Here is a 15127-nt window from a genome sequence, read left to right as displayed (position 1 = left end):
GGTGAGGACATCCAGGAGGGATATGCTTTGGGAAAATAATCACAGGTCAGTTATTAGTGAAATGCTGAGTTTGAGTGTCTAAGACATACAACCAAGGACAGACAATGGGCACAACTATGCAGTGGTATGCTGGTAAATGACTAACAGGCTCTCTAGGGAAAACACTGATTTGTAGCATTTCTCAATTTCTGTGGGGTAAATATCCTATCAAGCTGCCAATGTGAGGTTACTGAAAGCAAATCTGGGAGGAGGCACACAGTCTGTCAGGAGTCCATCCAAGGGCCCAGTACACCGTTTTGACTACAGGCGTGGATAGGTCTTCTAGACAGAGCAGAACTGAGACCCGAACCCTCAGGGGCAGATTGAAAAGGAGCTCCTATAGGGCACAGTCGTCAGACGGAAAACCAAAAGGGAATGGGCACTTTGAGATGGAGCCATCTGGGCCCTGTCAAGTTCTCCAGAATTGGCTTCCATCCTTCATTCTCTTCGCAATCTCCAGATTGGGAGCTATTTGAGGGCAGAGACTTTAAATCTGCTGTGTCCTCTGGGTATAGAGAGCACACAGTAGGCACTCAGCAAATAATCCCACTAATATCCCTGGGGAGATTTATGTCCACCAGTTTCATTAGGCCATGCCAAAATAAGTGGCTATGTCCATCACGAGGAGGCGTGTTGGCTCAGTGTAAGACAAATCTTCCCAAGCAAGTCTTCAGGTGCGTATCTTTTATTTTGTCTGGTGTGGCAAGTGCTGTGGAAGGGGAGGTGGCAGAGGTACGAGCATCCGGATTTTCCTGCCGTATCTGAAGTTAGCCTCTGTGAAGGGGCAGCGGGGGAGTACCAGCAGGGATTCCCTGGTCCCACTCATGGCTAGACTGGTTGCTTCTTCTGTTCTGTTATATAGCCCCACATTCCTCCAATAAACTCCCCTTTACCTGAGCAGGAGCTAGATTTCTGTACTTGTCAACCAAGAGTCTTGATAAATACAGAACTCTCCAAATATATGTTGTCATCTGTGCAAAAAGTAATGTGGTTTTCACTACTGAAAGTATTCATGCAGTTTAAATGACCACATGGGAGGGGCTTAAAAGAGGGGATTTCTGCCACGGGCAGAAGCCCTAAAATAATAGCAACTGTAGCAGCTACCTCTGGGGCGAGTGCTTGCTATGTGCCAGGTGGGTGTAGTGGCTAAGTGGGGGAGCTGGGTTTGATCCAGGTTTATTAGGATTTACAGTTCTTTATTACCAAGCTAGAGGTTCTCAGACTTTTTAGTCACAAGATCCTTTTATGATCTTAAAAATAGTAGACCTTAAAGAACGTTTGGCCCTGGCTGGCGTAGCTCAGTGGATTGAGCGCCGGCCTGCGAACCAGACGATCGCGGTTTGATTCCCAGTCAGGGCACATGCCTGGGTTGCAGGCTGGTTCCTTGCAGGCTAACTACCAGCAGGGGATACACAAAAGGCAACCATACATTGATGTTTCTCTCCCTCTCTCCTTCCCCTCTAAAGATAAATAAATAAATAAAATCTTAAAAAAAAAAAAAGAACGTTTGTATGGGTTATATCTATACAATAGTTATCATAATGGAAATAAAAATTGAGAAATTGAAGACTTATAAACAATCAAACCCCATCACATGTTAACATATTTTTATTACAAGTAACTATTTTTCAAAACAAAAAAAATTAGAGTGGCATTCTTTTACATTTTTGCAAATCCCTTCTATATCTGACTTAACAGAAGATAGCTACATTCTCTTATTTGCTTCTTCACTTGAGATGTTGCTTTGACTGAATAATATAAAGAAAAGCTGCCCTCAAACAGGCAGGCAGTTGGAAAAGAAACTTCATGAAGCACTTGAAAGGATGCCAGGTGACCCCGAGAGTCCTCAGACCACTTTGAGAACCACTGTAGTATCCAGGCTGCTTCTCAGTTAAAGACTGCACGACACTGAGTGTTACAGCTGGCATGTCCGCATGGCCAACACAGTTTAAACAAATTTCAAAGAGTGGTGGGGTGAAGAAAACTTGAATTCTCTTGTTAACTGAATTTTAAGTGACACCAATTTTAAACTTCAGTTAATAAATTATTCTTTTGCCAGCTAAAATTACTAGATTTTTTTCACGTTTACTTTCCTAAACTAACAGAAAGCAACATGTCATATCCCAAGGTTAACATTTGTATCGTGATTTTACAGTTTACAACGGCTCTTTCTGGGCCCACATGATGCCACTGAGTCCTCAGAAGCCACAGGAGCAGAGGTGACTTGCCCCAAACTACCATCAGCAACCAGGCTGCGGACATAGGCCTTGTGTCTGAGTGACGTGCTCGCAGGACGCCTCTGCTCTGATGAACAAATGTCTCACTTTCACAAGCTGGCTGCCAATCTAGGAAGAGGGGACCCTTCATTTATGTTCACTTTTTCCCACATACACAAGAGACAGCATCTGTTCTAGAATCTAACTGGATTTTATTTGACACAAAACACAACAGGACGGCAGATTAGCAAATGTAAAAGACAAAGCAGAAAAGACACATTCTATCTAACTTACAATTAAGTAACAGGAGGGCAAGTCATTCAATGGATAACAAAACAGTTGAGCTTGATGAAAAAACATTCTTTTTCTAGTGCCCATACCTGAAAGACAAAGTAAATTATTTCATTAACACCTTAGTAATTTCCTGTTTTGAGACTATAAAATCTACTTAAACACATAAGCAAATTTGATTAAAACTCTGAAAAGATGTGTGTGCTCCAAGATTGGGTTATGACACTGGTCTCTGCCCCTTTCATCTCATCATCCTCTGTAATACCCTACCTACTACAGCCCCAACCTCCCTAGTGAAGGCCCCTCCCTGGGACTCCCACCTGACTCTCCTTGCAGTTACCAGACAGATGCTGGGCAGTGTCAGGGAGGCAAGAGGAAGCTGTCAGAGCTGGTGGTTGCGAAAGGGAAATCCACCTGTTAGCTCCGGTGGGTGGCTCAGAAAGCTTGAGCTCTTGACCTCTCCCTACCTTTTTTTTTACATCTACTCCAGTACTTAGGCAAGTTTGGGGTAAGGCAAGTACAGAGAATAGTAATAGAACAGCCATCATTTTCAAAATTCATCACCAGTTGCATTATGGCTCTGATTGCATTCAGCACTACAGAAAGAGCAAAACTATGGAAAGTGTGAAAACTAAGCATGGATTTTATGTATTTTCTGATTTCCCCAGAAGCCAAAATTTGGCTCTAACACGATTATAAAAGAAAACAAAGCCAGGAAATTTCTTCCTTTGGTTCGCAGGCCCGAGCTCAATCCACTGAGCTATACCAGTCAGGGCAGGAAATTTCTTCCTCATATAAATGAATTTCTTGAACACAAAATTCTTCATTATCTTACTTAATCTTTTGTCCTGGTTCTTCTGGGGCAGTTACCCTCTAACTGAAACACTTCGTTATATGGACAAGAACTGGGATATGAAAACTCCAAACATCCTGCTTCAAACATCCTGAAGGACTACTAAGTCCTTAAGCACTTTTCATAAGAAAGCCACTTGAATATTGTCTAAAAAAAGGTTGTGCCAAACTCCATAAGGTAGAGAGCTGTAGTGTTTGTTAGTGAGCTCGAGAACAACCCAGAAATTGCCTAGCAGATTAAGAGAATGTTATAATTTGTTTCTTACGGATCTGTTTTCCCAATGCACTGAAAACCACTGCGTGGCAAAGCCAGCGGCTGGATAAAGTGGCAGTGTCAAAGCCCAACACGAGGAATTCTTCATGCTCCCCACTTCTTAGGCTTAAACCCAGGCACATATAATGGGCAACATGAGGTGGTTTGGGTCCAAAACAGAATCCTGAGCCTGCTATAGGAAGAGCAAGTCACAAAATCCTCTTGAGAACTCAAAAAGTACTTCTGCCTTGACATGTATTACTGTCATGGTTGCACTCAGAATGCAAGCTCCCCAAGAGCAGGGAAAGACTGTCTCATACATTTTCAAATCTCACACATTACTTACCATACACTTTGCTGAACAGAGTGCAGTGGTATGAGTTAGACACTGAGTATTTGGCAGGTTTCTTAAAAATGAACATGCGTTTGATATGACTTCTAAAACTCTTTACCAAAGTAAATATTCAAGTCTAAAAGCAAAATAATTGCACCAATAAGGGAATCCTAAACACAACAAACTAAACCGAATTTTTTGTTTTTAAAACAAATTATATCCTATTAATTAAAACTCAGTTAAATAAAAATCCTCCTTCTCATAAAAAATTTGATAAAGAAAATGACCTGGCCCACAACCCAGGCATGTGCTCTGACTGGGAATCGAACTGGTGACCCTCTGGTTTGCTGACTGATGCTCAATCCACAGAGCCACACCAGCCAGGGAGGCTGGATACTTCTAATGCTGACCGCACATTTGTACATTTTCCAAGTAGAGCCCTTAATTAACCAAAAGCTAGTTTATAAAACAAGGTATGTTCCATGCTCCGTGTTTTATGACTACACACCCTTCAGCCTGAGGCGTAACAAGAATGGCACTGGCCAAAGCCCAGTCTTACAACATCAAAACCGCCAGATACCTACTTTTGGAATTCCCACTCTCTGTTGTCCAGTGGACACACCTGCCGTGTTTTGAGCCAGCGAGAGATGCAGTGGAAGTGAAAAGCATGCTGGAAGAAAAGATACATGTTATTAAAAATAACTGTGTAGGCTCAGTCATCTACAGACAACATGTGTCAAATGCAGTAGATCGGTTACACAAAGCGGGGCTGGAGAACAATGGGAGATAGGAAATGAGAAGCAAAAAAGCTAAACCCCTACACTTTGGTTAGGCACAAGGACATTTCCAATGAAATGTCTGCTAGAAATGTCATTATCACAAGGAGGAAACTATTAAGGAAGAAGGGTGTTATGTTCTAGTGGTGAATTCTCCCCCATTCTCTTAAGGGAAGATGGAATGCGGCTTCCTCATCCTATCCAGCCTGTAAGAAGCTGCTTCTATATACCTCGGACACATGCAAGAAGGTTCTTGATCACATGCAGATTTCAAACTTCCCTACTCTTGATCTTCAGCTGCATCCCCTCTCCTTGGAGAACAAGAGCCCCAGGAGAAGAGCTTTCTCAGCCCCTGGTGGTGCACTGCCACCACGGCCCACCCAGAGCGGATACGGCAACTTCCCTGACCTTCCCTCACCCACCTCAACTCTGTTCGAAGGACTTGTTTATAGACGTAGTGCTATTACAAGAGCTCAGTACTCAATAAGCCTTTAATGGGTGAGGGACTTTGTCTTAAAAGGGAACAAGATAAAAATTAGGGTAAAATGATGTATTGTGATGAACACAGTAGCTGAAAGAGCATCAAAGGGCTCATTTCACGATCAAGATAGGAAGTAAAAGGCAAGAGTACCAATACTGGTAACTGACCGGGAGCTAAGAGCTGGCTCTCAGATTTGGGGGGAAAAGGAAAGCCAGTGCGCCTTAATGACCTGCAGATGCTAATTACAACACCTCTAATGCCTCTGCAACAGCCCTTATTCCCCATCCCTGCCCAGATGGGTCAGTATTAAGAGAGAAGCGGCAAGTGTTCCTCCACATCTAATCTGTGGCGGGTCAAGCTGAGGTGGGGACAGGGCAGAAATGCTGACACCCAATGAAACAATGAAAGTTTTTGCAGGATTGGTTTAATAACAGCCTTGAAATCTGGTCAGTAATGTCTCCCCAAACATGCATAGAACTTAAAATAGAATTCAGTAATTAAGAGTGGACTCCACAGCTAGTGCACTACAGATACTCAATAGGACAAACATTCTCCCAGAGTGACAGCTTTTGGAAGATCCCCTACTGTTGACTCTCATACAACCCATTCTGGAAAAAAACTACCCCCCGCCCCCAAATTTCTAAAAGGCAGAGAGCTGAGGTATTTTTCTCAATCACGGGACAGCCTCACCTGGACACCCTTCTCCACCGCCCCACTAGGCACTTTGTAGTAGTATAGGGTCCTTGTATACCTCCAACTACCTCAGAAAATGAGGGAAAGCAGGGGTGCAAATGAGGCTGCGTGGCAGGTGACAGCATCCACAAATGTTCCCAATCCCAACTTTCTTCCCATTAATGATCTAACATGTGCATGAGTATGCTGAGCAGTCTCAGAGTACACTGGTGCTTTACAGCTTACATGTATTCCATCATTTGAGCATGACAGCAACCCTGGCAAGCTAGCGTGACAGGTATTATCACCTTCATTTTATAGACAGGAAACTGAAAACCAGAAAAGTCAAGCAACCTGCCTATTTCATGGAGCTGGTTAGTAAAAGACCCAGAACTAGAACCGAGGACTAGTCCAAAGGCTTTTGCCATACCACGCTGGATCCTCTTTATGGCAGGCCCTCTGAGTAAGTCTCTCTGCCAAATTTAGGGGATGTCCAGTCCCTTTTCCTTCCACCACAGGGTAACGGGGTTCTCAGTATACGCCTGAATGCCAAGGAGAGCAAAGAGCCCACTATATTTCTTCTTCCCCACGAACAATGAACACCATCCCTTAGCCAATACGGGCTTCTATAAATTGCCCAGAGCATTCTCGACAGAATTAAGTATTGGTAGCTATTTTCAGTAACTACCACTGCCCCCAATTTTAAAATTTATTTTATTTTAATTTTATTTATTTAGCAAACACTTATGCTTACTATGTGCAAGGAGATATTCTAAGCATTCTGAACATAAAATCACTACATTCTTGATTAAACTCTATGCAGTCTACTGTTAGCCCTATTTTACATGAGAGAACCCAGGCTGAGAGATGTAAAATACCTGCCTGAAGTCACTTCGTAAGTCAAGCTGTGCAGACTCCAAGTCTCTTAGGCCTGTGCCATGCAGGGGGCTGTGGGTCCTCTGTCCCCTTGGCACAGGAGATCCCGACAGGATAATTTTAGCTCATCCGACTGGGACTATATGGCTATAAGGATGAGTTTTTAACACATGCTAGAAATACCATATTTGATGCTTGTTATCCTTCACAGCTGTCACACCCTGGAAAGCCGTACATTCAGTCCAATGATGTTGCACAAAACATTTCTGGCATGAGCCATGTTAAAAAAAATCCCCCAAATCCGAACTTAGTACATTTCCCACACTTAAAATGCATGTGCATACACACACGAACACGCAGTTTATTCACCAAACTTAGTTCAGGACATCTATCCTTAAAAAAATCTGTTAAGAAGGTAAAGATTTCCACCAACAGAAGAATATTCCAAAACCTGTCCCACAGGCTTCAAAAGCAATTTCCAAAGATGAATCCCCCAAATGTTGCTAACAAAAGTGGGCCCACTCTGTAATTAAGAAAAACTAGTGCCTCTGCAATAACTAATAATTTTTACCTTGCAACAGGTGAATAGTACAAAGATTAAAAAATTTTTTTCTTTACTATTTGTATACATTCTGGGAGAAAGGTGGGCTAGTAATTTTTTTTTCTAGTTGGGTTTCAAGACTTCAAATCAGGAAGAGTGGTAATATGTTTAAAAGCCATGATGACAGGAAAAGATGTTTTCTTACATTACAGACTCCCCATGCAACGGTGCACTCCTCAGAAGTGGCAGACGCCTGGTTGGCCTGACATTCTATGCCTGTGGGAACAAGGACAACAAGATCACAGACTGCAGCAAGAGCAACCACCTTTCAGTCTATAGCTGTCCTACCTGCACAGTTACACAGGGACATGCTTGGGGCAGGGCTGGGGAAGCAGTGGTACAAACCTGAACAAAATCTCCAGTGATAAATTAGTCATTTAATGAATGCTAAGAAGAGTTAAGAACAGAGCCCTGACTGGTTGTAACTCAGTGGATCAAGTGCAGGCTGTCAACCAAAGTGTCGCCAGTTGGATTCCCAGCCTATGTCTAGGTTGCAGGACAGGTCCCCAGTAGGGGATGCAGGAGAGGCAACAACATTCTGATGTTTATCTCTCTTTCTCCCTCCCTTACCTTCTCTCTGAAAATAAATAAATAAAGAATTAAAAAAAAACAAACAGGCCCTGGCTGGCGTAGCTCAGTGGATTGAGCGCAGGCTTGCAAACCAAAGGATCGAGGTTCGATTCCCAGTCAGGCACATGCCTGGGTTGCAGGCCAGTTCCCAGCAGGGGACACATGACAAGCAACTATACATTGATGTTTCTCTCCCTCTCTCCTTCCTTTCCCCTCTAAAGATAAATAAGTAAAATCTTTTTAAAAAAAACCCCAAACAGATAAGGCTGAGATGTGACTTAACAGTACACTTTGCAATGATTTCCTATCCTTAAGAAGGGAATAATGAAGGAAAAGGCACTTTTTAATTCTGAACACAATCTGACTTGTCCAAATGAAAGTGATTCCTCCCAATTTGGTAAATTTCATAAACTCTTAGTCACTTCATAACTCTTACTGCTCTGAGGACTGGCATCTTTTCCCTATTCTTGGCAAACACTTCCTTATAGGCCCTCAGAACACTCAGGCTTGCCTGCATGAAGCTCCAAAGCCTAAAGGGGTCAGGCAGACAAATGTGAATTGGAATAGAAGCAAATAAAAGGGGGTGAAGAGGCCTGCAGCAAACTATAGGGTATGCTCTTCACAAAGACATCAAACCTCAAGTCTTGAATACACTGTCGCCAAAGCAAACCTGTTAGGCCAATGGGTTGGGGCTTTGGGGCCTGCCACTTAGTGATGCTTACAGCCCCTGAGGTGATTCTGTCTGGTGAATAGAATAAACTATTGAAAAGGTATGTATACAATATCAACTTCATAGAGGGGAAAGAGAAGGGAAACTGAACAAAATGGAAATCTGAGATCCAGAAGTGATGAGTAAGGTCTACTAGGGGTGAATATTCAAGGAACAAGCACTGTCAATGTACACTTTGCTTTCTCCGAAGGTGGTAACTAAATGAAGTCCCGCTTCTGAAGAAGAAAAATCTCTAGGAAAGACTATTTAATAGGAGACAATTACTTCAAACTTCCATAGGTAGAAAATAGTAAAACTGTAAGAAAATAATGCTGAGATGTTAATGGCCTCAGGGGAAGAATTTTACTGTAATAAGGGTTCCCCCCCCTTCCAAAATACGAAAAGCAAAGAATCCGAAATCTCAGAACTTGCTTTTGCTACACAGATTCACATTATAAAGAGAATAAATGGATTTTCTTTCTGATAAAAGTGGAGATCCAGGGTCTACACAGTATATTCAATAATTTATTTGGATTGTGAAGGTACTACCATATAAAGAGATGACTGAAAAGATACATCTGATGTCCTTCAGGTTAGAATCTCTCACTTAAATGAGGACTATTTATTATGAAATTAGTTAAATAAAAGGCACAGTTATTTAAGTAACAAAACTTTTTCAAAGTACATTATCATGTTTATATTTTTCTAGATCTCGGTATTTTTAATGGGCTCTTTCTGTGCCAAATGCAAAGCAGGCTCTTGGTAACTGAATAGGCAAACAAAAACCACTTCTACAAACTGAAAGGATGGGGGACAAAATGTGTATTTATTCATTACCAGAAAATCTCTAACACAGAACAAAAATATATAGGAGGGACAGGATTGCAATCTAGAATGCCAGATAAAAGAGCACGAAAATCTACTGACTTCAAGTGTGCAATGTTCTCAAAATGTCTTCAAGCTTTTGGTGCAGAGAATAAGTCATTAAATGGGGAGAAGAACTGGGAACAGTCAACCTAGAGCAGACAGACAAGAGGCAGGTCAAAAGGTCTTATCACACCCCTGGCAAAGAAAGAGGCATATTTCATGCCTCTGAGACATACAATGCTTGGGGACTTTTAAACTTCAATACTGCTAGGGAAGCAATGGCTTCATCTTGCAAGTGAACAGATCTCACACTTTGAAAACACAGATGGAACTGTGGTTTTAGGAAGAGATTAAATTCTTATGGATAAAAGCTGGGTCTAAGCCTTTCTGGATGTCCTCTTCATCTGGAACTAGACTACCTGATGTGATGAAGAAAATAACACCCAGTGGACTGTGTATTTCAGCAACTCTGTAAAACACCAAAAAAATGGGGCAATCTAAAATAAATACAAAACTGTAAGTATCAACTAAATATGAGCATGTAGTATCAATTTAGATTCAAAGAGAGAAATTCTTCAGAGCAAGAAAACTTTGTAGGAGAGTCCAATTGGGGCATAGCCATAATCACTCTTATTTATTTACAGCTATGTATATAATTATTTTTAATGCCAGTCTAGAATATATTAGAAAATGGCTATTGCTAACCAGGATTCTTATATTTATCTTTAGCAAAAAGTCTTTTTCAAGAATCATATTCCATTTATTTTTGAAAGACAAGGCCAGTTGTGGCAATCAGATTTCTCTTCAGTGTCTGTATTAAACAACAGAGTATGTTTCTTAAGGATAAAAACTTGATCTCAGTCAGTTTTTATTCTGGTGCCTAGGAAAACGCCCAGGATATAAATATTTATTGAATGAATAGAAGATACAACCTAAAAATACTGTCATAATTTTTGTTACAGGAGCTCAGTGTTCTACTTCTTCACTGATGTTTATAAAGATATGATTAATAACTAAATAAATAAGAATAAAATATACCATAAGGCAGGTGTCTAACTGAAGCCTACACCGATCCCCTGATGGTCAACTCTAAGAGAAAAGAGAATATCAATGGCCTTCACCTGTCATGGTCTTCCCAAGAAGTGCATTCTCTTCCATCCAGAGAGAGACACAACAACTTAAATATAGAGGTAAAAAATAAAATCAGGGTTCTATGAAATCATTATTTACAGAAGAGAGCCCCAAGAAAGTGAAATTTTCTGTGGGTGCAACTCCCTGTGAAAATGCATGGCAGAGAAATTGGCAAGCATAAAATCAAATACCACACCCAAACACATTTTAAAATGTGCGTGTGTTTTTCTGTGATGAATTCCTATCTAATCAAACATTATGGTAGCTACTGATCTGCTCTGCCTGTTGTGTGAAAAGGTAAACACGGTCAAAACTCAAAGAAACCAAGGGCAACAAGCTACCAACACTAGCCATGACTGTTTTCCAACGCAAAATATTTGATTGGTGCTTTCCAAATCACAATGATCACAAACTTCCCCCCAATTTTGTCTTTATTATTCACTGAGTAAATATTGAGTGAGAACCTATAATGTACTAGACGCTATGGTAGATGCTAGGAATATGGCAATAAATCACATGGACATGATAGAGGACGAATTAAATTAAATGCCTGCTACAAAGAAAACTATAGGATGTCTTGCAAATACTGACAGCACTGTCATAGGCTGTGTTTGTATGTATGTACGGTCAGTGAAAACATCTGAGCAAGTCCAAGGTGAGTTATGAAGACCAATTATGTTAGTTCTATATTACTCAATGAAGTGGCCACTAGTTTCACATGGCTACTGAGCACTTGATGTTGGCTAGTCTGAATTAAGATTAGACTAGCTGTAAGTGTAAAATATACTCCAAAGGCTTAATACAAACAAAAAAGAATGTAAAGTATCTCACTTAAAAATAATGATTATATGTTGAAATTAACATAGTTTGGATACAGTAGGATAGATGAAATACAAGTCATCTGTTTCTTTTTACTTTAATAATGTGAATACTAGTGTATTTTAAATTATGCACATGCCTGAATTTGTAGCTTGCATTTAGACTGGACAATGCTGGGTTAGACCAAAGTAGCAAGGAGAAGAGGCAGAGAATATTCCAGGCAGAAAGAACAGGGTATGTAAGGGCTCTAAAAAAGACCATGAACTCTTCAAGAATGACAAGCCAGACAAAAGTATCAGAGTGAGCAGGAGAGTGGCTTAAAGTTGGAGAGGCAGGTGAGTGACTTAACAAATAAGTGCCTATTATTTCAACTCTAGAAAGTTGAAATTTCTTTGCCCCACTTCTGATCTCAATAAAAAACCATTTTACCCTGGCTGGTGTAGCTCAGTGGATTGAGCCCAGGCCTGCGAACCACACGATTGCGGTTCGATTCCCAGTCAGGGCACATGCCTGGGTTGCAGGCCAGTTCCCAGCAGGGGACACATGAAAGAAAGGCAACCATACATTGAGATTTCTCTCCTTCCCTTCCCCTCTAAAGATAAATTTTTAAAAAATCTTGAAAAAAACCCACATTTTAGCAGTTGGATGAAAAAGCACTCTCAACTCTTCCTGGTGTTGTCAACATTCTTGCCCTTATTGCTATAAGGTTACTAAGTTTGTCCATCAATAGCTATAATCCTATCCACCATGTGTGGTGAAATATGTAAGCATTCAAATGAAATTTCTTTAGTGCAATTGCCTATTTAGATATTGGCAGTGATATGGTCTTAACTGTATTTGGGGTTAAAACTGAAAATCCTTCCTTCATAGGCTTCTTTTATTTATAAACCTTGCCTGGCAAAAACTAGCTCTGGTAGAATATTTTAGCTCAAAGTTTACTTTTCTCCTTTCACCTTTGCCTTTGAGTGTGTGTATTAGATGAAAAATATAGAGGGATCAACAGTGCCTCTGGGTCCACAATTCATTCTAAATGTGGCCCTGTCATCTTTAGCCTGAGTAGATTTATTCTGAGATGCTGAGATGGGTATGCCTCCAAAACACCATAAAAACCTACTCCATTTCATACATACAAATGGACTAGATGCAGAAGACCCCAGTGCTCTGCCTTTGCTTTATATTTCATTGTGAAGAACGAAATTGGTCACATCAGGATAGCCACAATCTCTGTAACCTTCTGAATTTCCCTCCCATCCTCTTGTGATTACTTACAAAGATCCATAATGTGGTTCCTGCAGATGGCACAGTTATCAACCACAATATCCCAGGCCCAGAGGGCTACTGCATTCCACTGCAAAGAGAAAAATCGGGGAACAATGTACTCTCCTTATGATACACATACACACCCTCTAGGATTTCATGCTGCAGCTTAAGTTATCATCTCTTTGGCCACAAGGACCACCAAACAATAGTTTTTGGGTATTACTTTAATCTTATAACAAACAGGTACACTATATAGGTAAGCTACATGTATACTCACCCATTCTTCAAAGGGTTAAGTATATGAACACAGAAATTAATGAGTCATCTTTTAATTTTTACTTTTTCCTACAGCTTAAAATAATTTAGTCAGTCATATCAATGTAAGCAAAGCAGGAATCATTTTTAAATGCTCATTTCAAGTTTTATAAACAGAGTTGAATTACTGTGCAGGTTCCCCGGGCAGCTGCAGAAGAGCTCAATTTCTGCATCAGTAAGTATCTGCTCTCCCAGGTAGCTTTGGATGCATGAGTAGGGAGGTAAAAGCTAGGAACAGAATGAACTAAAATGATGCCTGGATCATAAAACGGGTAATCATGGGATAAGCTGGATAATGAATTACCCAGTACCCAGAACAAGATCATTATTTAAATTATACAATATTACTTCAAAACAAACTCTAGAATTCACTAGAATTTTATTTGGCTCCTATCATCAAATAACATGATATTCTCAACTTTTCATTCTAAGACTCTTAATATTTAGTCAAGATAATTCCAGTAAGAATTTATCTAAAAGTGGCATTTAAATAATTCAACTTCCTGGCTTCTGTAATTAGAAACACTCCCAAACTCCCTTTTCATCCCCTCCCAAACTGTCATCTCTTTCAACCAACTTCTTCAGCACTTTTCATCCAACAGCTTCAACTTGGAAGGAAAAAAATCCTACTTCTATTATTCTTCAATATGGCTGCTGGTTTTAACAGCACGCAGTGTCCACAATGAAACGCCAGAAAGCAACTAGGAGGGTGAATACTGCGTGTTTAGCCAAATGTCCCAGAAATAACACCGTCCCTATTTCAGAATCATTTTGAACAGACTTATTTTATCTTATGAGGGAATCGGCAATTTTCTCCCAAACTGTTAGTAAACCACTATGAAGCATTTCATGCTAAAGGCCAAATTCCACGTTTTTTTTTTCCCCTAGTTTTAGCAGGTCGCTTGCAACTAGCACTGAACCCTCTCGTAAAAGACATAAGATTTGAGCTCGCATTTTCTTCTTAACAAATTCCACCACTTCTTTTTTTGAGGGGGATTTTGTTTATGACAGGACTGGGGCAGCTTGTGTGAGACAAATCAACAGACCTCTGAAAAGCGCCAAGAGTGACGCTCAATTCACTTTTACTCGGCGGGGCTCGGGACAGAGAAGGGGCTAAGGGTAATGGACGCCTTGTTCAGGCGAGGATCGGGCATCTGTCCATCAGGGTCAGAGGGATCCCGAACTTCGGAAAGGGGCGGGGCAGGGAGCTCAGCCCGGGAGGCCTCCAATGCGGCAGGACCTCAGGTTCCCGGCTTTCGCCGCACTGCTTCATCCTCCACCCTCCGCATCGACCCGACCCTCCGCTTCCACCCACCCCACCCTCTCCTTCCCGATCCCCCACCCCAACCTCTTCAGTGACAGCTCAGCCGCTTGGCTCGCAAAGCCAAGTCGCAATCCCGCGTATCTCAATAAGAACCTCCGTGATTGGCCCCTCAAGCTCATAGTGAAACCAATACTCCAACTAACACTGGGTCGCACACATGCCAATCAACTCCAAGACCCGCCCCCCAGCTTCCTTGCGTGGTACCCAGTCTCAGGAACGCCCTGAAATGAAGCCTTTTCCCACGCGCCTCGGTCATCCTCGGGCCTGCCAGCCAGATCCGAGCCTCTCTAGCTTCCCTGAGGAAGACACTGGCGAGACCCAACCTTTTTCACTTCAAAGCGCTTCTTGCCCGCGCCGCTGTTGGTGCCGCTGGGGGTATCCACATCCATCGCTGCCGCCATTTTGGAAACACAAGGTCTGCCGTCCGTCCACTGCGCCTGCGCACCAGTGCACGCCTCGTTCCCACTCCGGCCCCGGCGCGTCCCCCGGTACCCCACCCAACACTGGAGCGCTAGGGGTGGGTGGGGGCGGGGCATGTTGCCACGCCTCTTAAAGGCGCTGGCAGAGGTTTCGCCCCTCCTGTGTGGGCTAGGGAGGAGGCGGTGGCCGGAACGGCCGGGCGGGGCCGGGCGGGGCCGGGCTGTAGAGAGCGAGGGGGGTAGTAAAGGTTAGTGGGACTCGCTCCGATCGCTCTCCCGCGGGAAGCCCCCGACCACACTACCTCAGCTGGGGCGGCGGCTG

General features: G+C 42.2%; 1 protein-coding gene across 1 annotated transcript; it reads right to left on the bottom strand.

Annotated features, from left to right (window-relative positions):
• Positions 1-2423: 2423 nt before the first annotated feature.
• On the bottom strand, positions 2424-14830 carry RBX1 (ring-box 1). Its single transcript, XM_037068091.1, has 5 exons — positions 14710-14830; positions 12757-12835; positions 7537-7607; positions 4570-4655; positions 2424-2635 (listed from the first exon to the last, which is right to left on the bottom strand). Exons 1-5 carry the CDS (start codon positions 14785-14787, stop codon positions 2623-2625), a joined length of 327 nt encoding a protein of 108 aa, XP_036923986.1. The 5' UTR covers positions 14788-14830; the 3' UTR covers positions 2424-2622.
• Between the last annotated feature and the right edge of the window lie 297 nt (positions 14831-15127).

The sequence above is a fragment of the Sturnira hondurensis genome, unplaced genomic scaffold (genome assembly GCF_014824575.4).
Source record: "Sturnira hondurensis isolate 20B ecotype Veracruz unplaced genomic scaffold, ASM1482457v3 Scaffold0017436, whole genome shotgun sequence".
Lineage (NCBI taxonomy): Eukaryota > Metazoa > Chordata > Mammalia > Chiroptera > Phyllostomidae > Sturnira > Sturnira hondurensis.
This window is presented reverse-complemented; position numbering and strand designations above follow the sequence as displayed.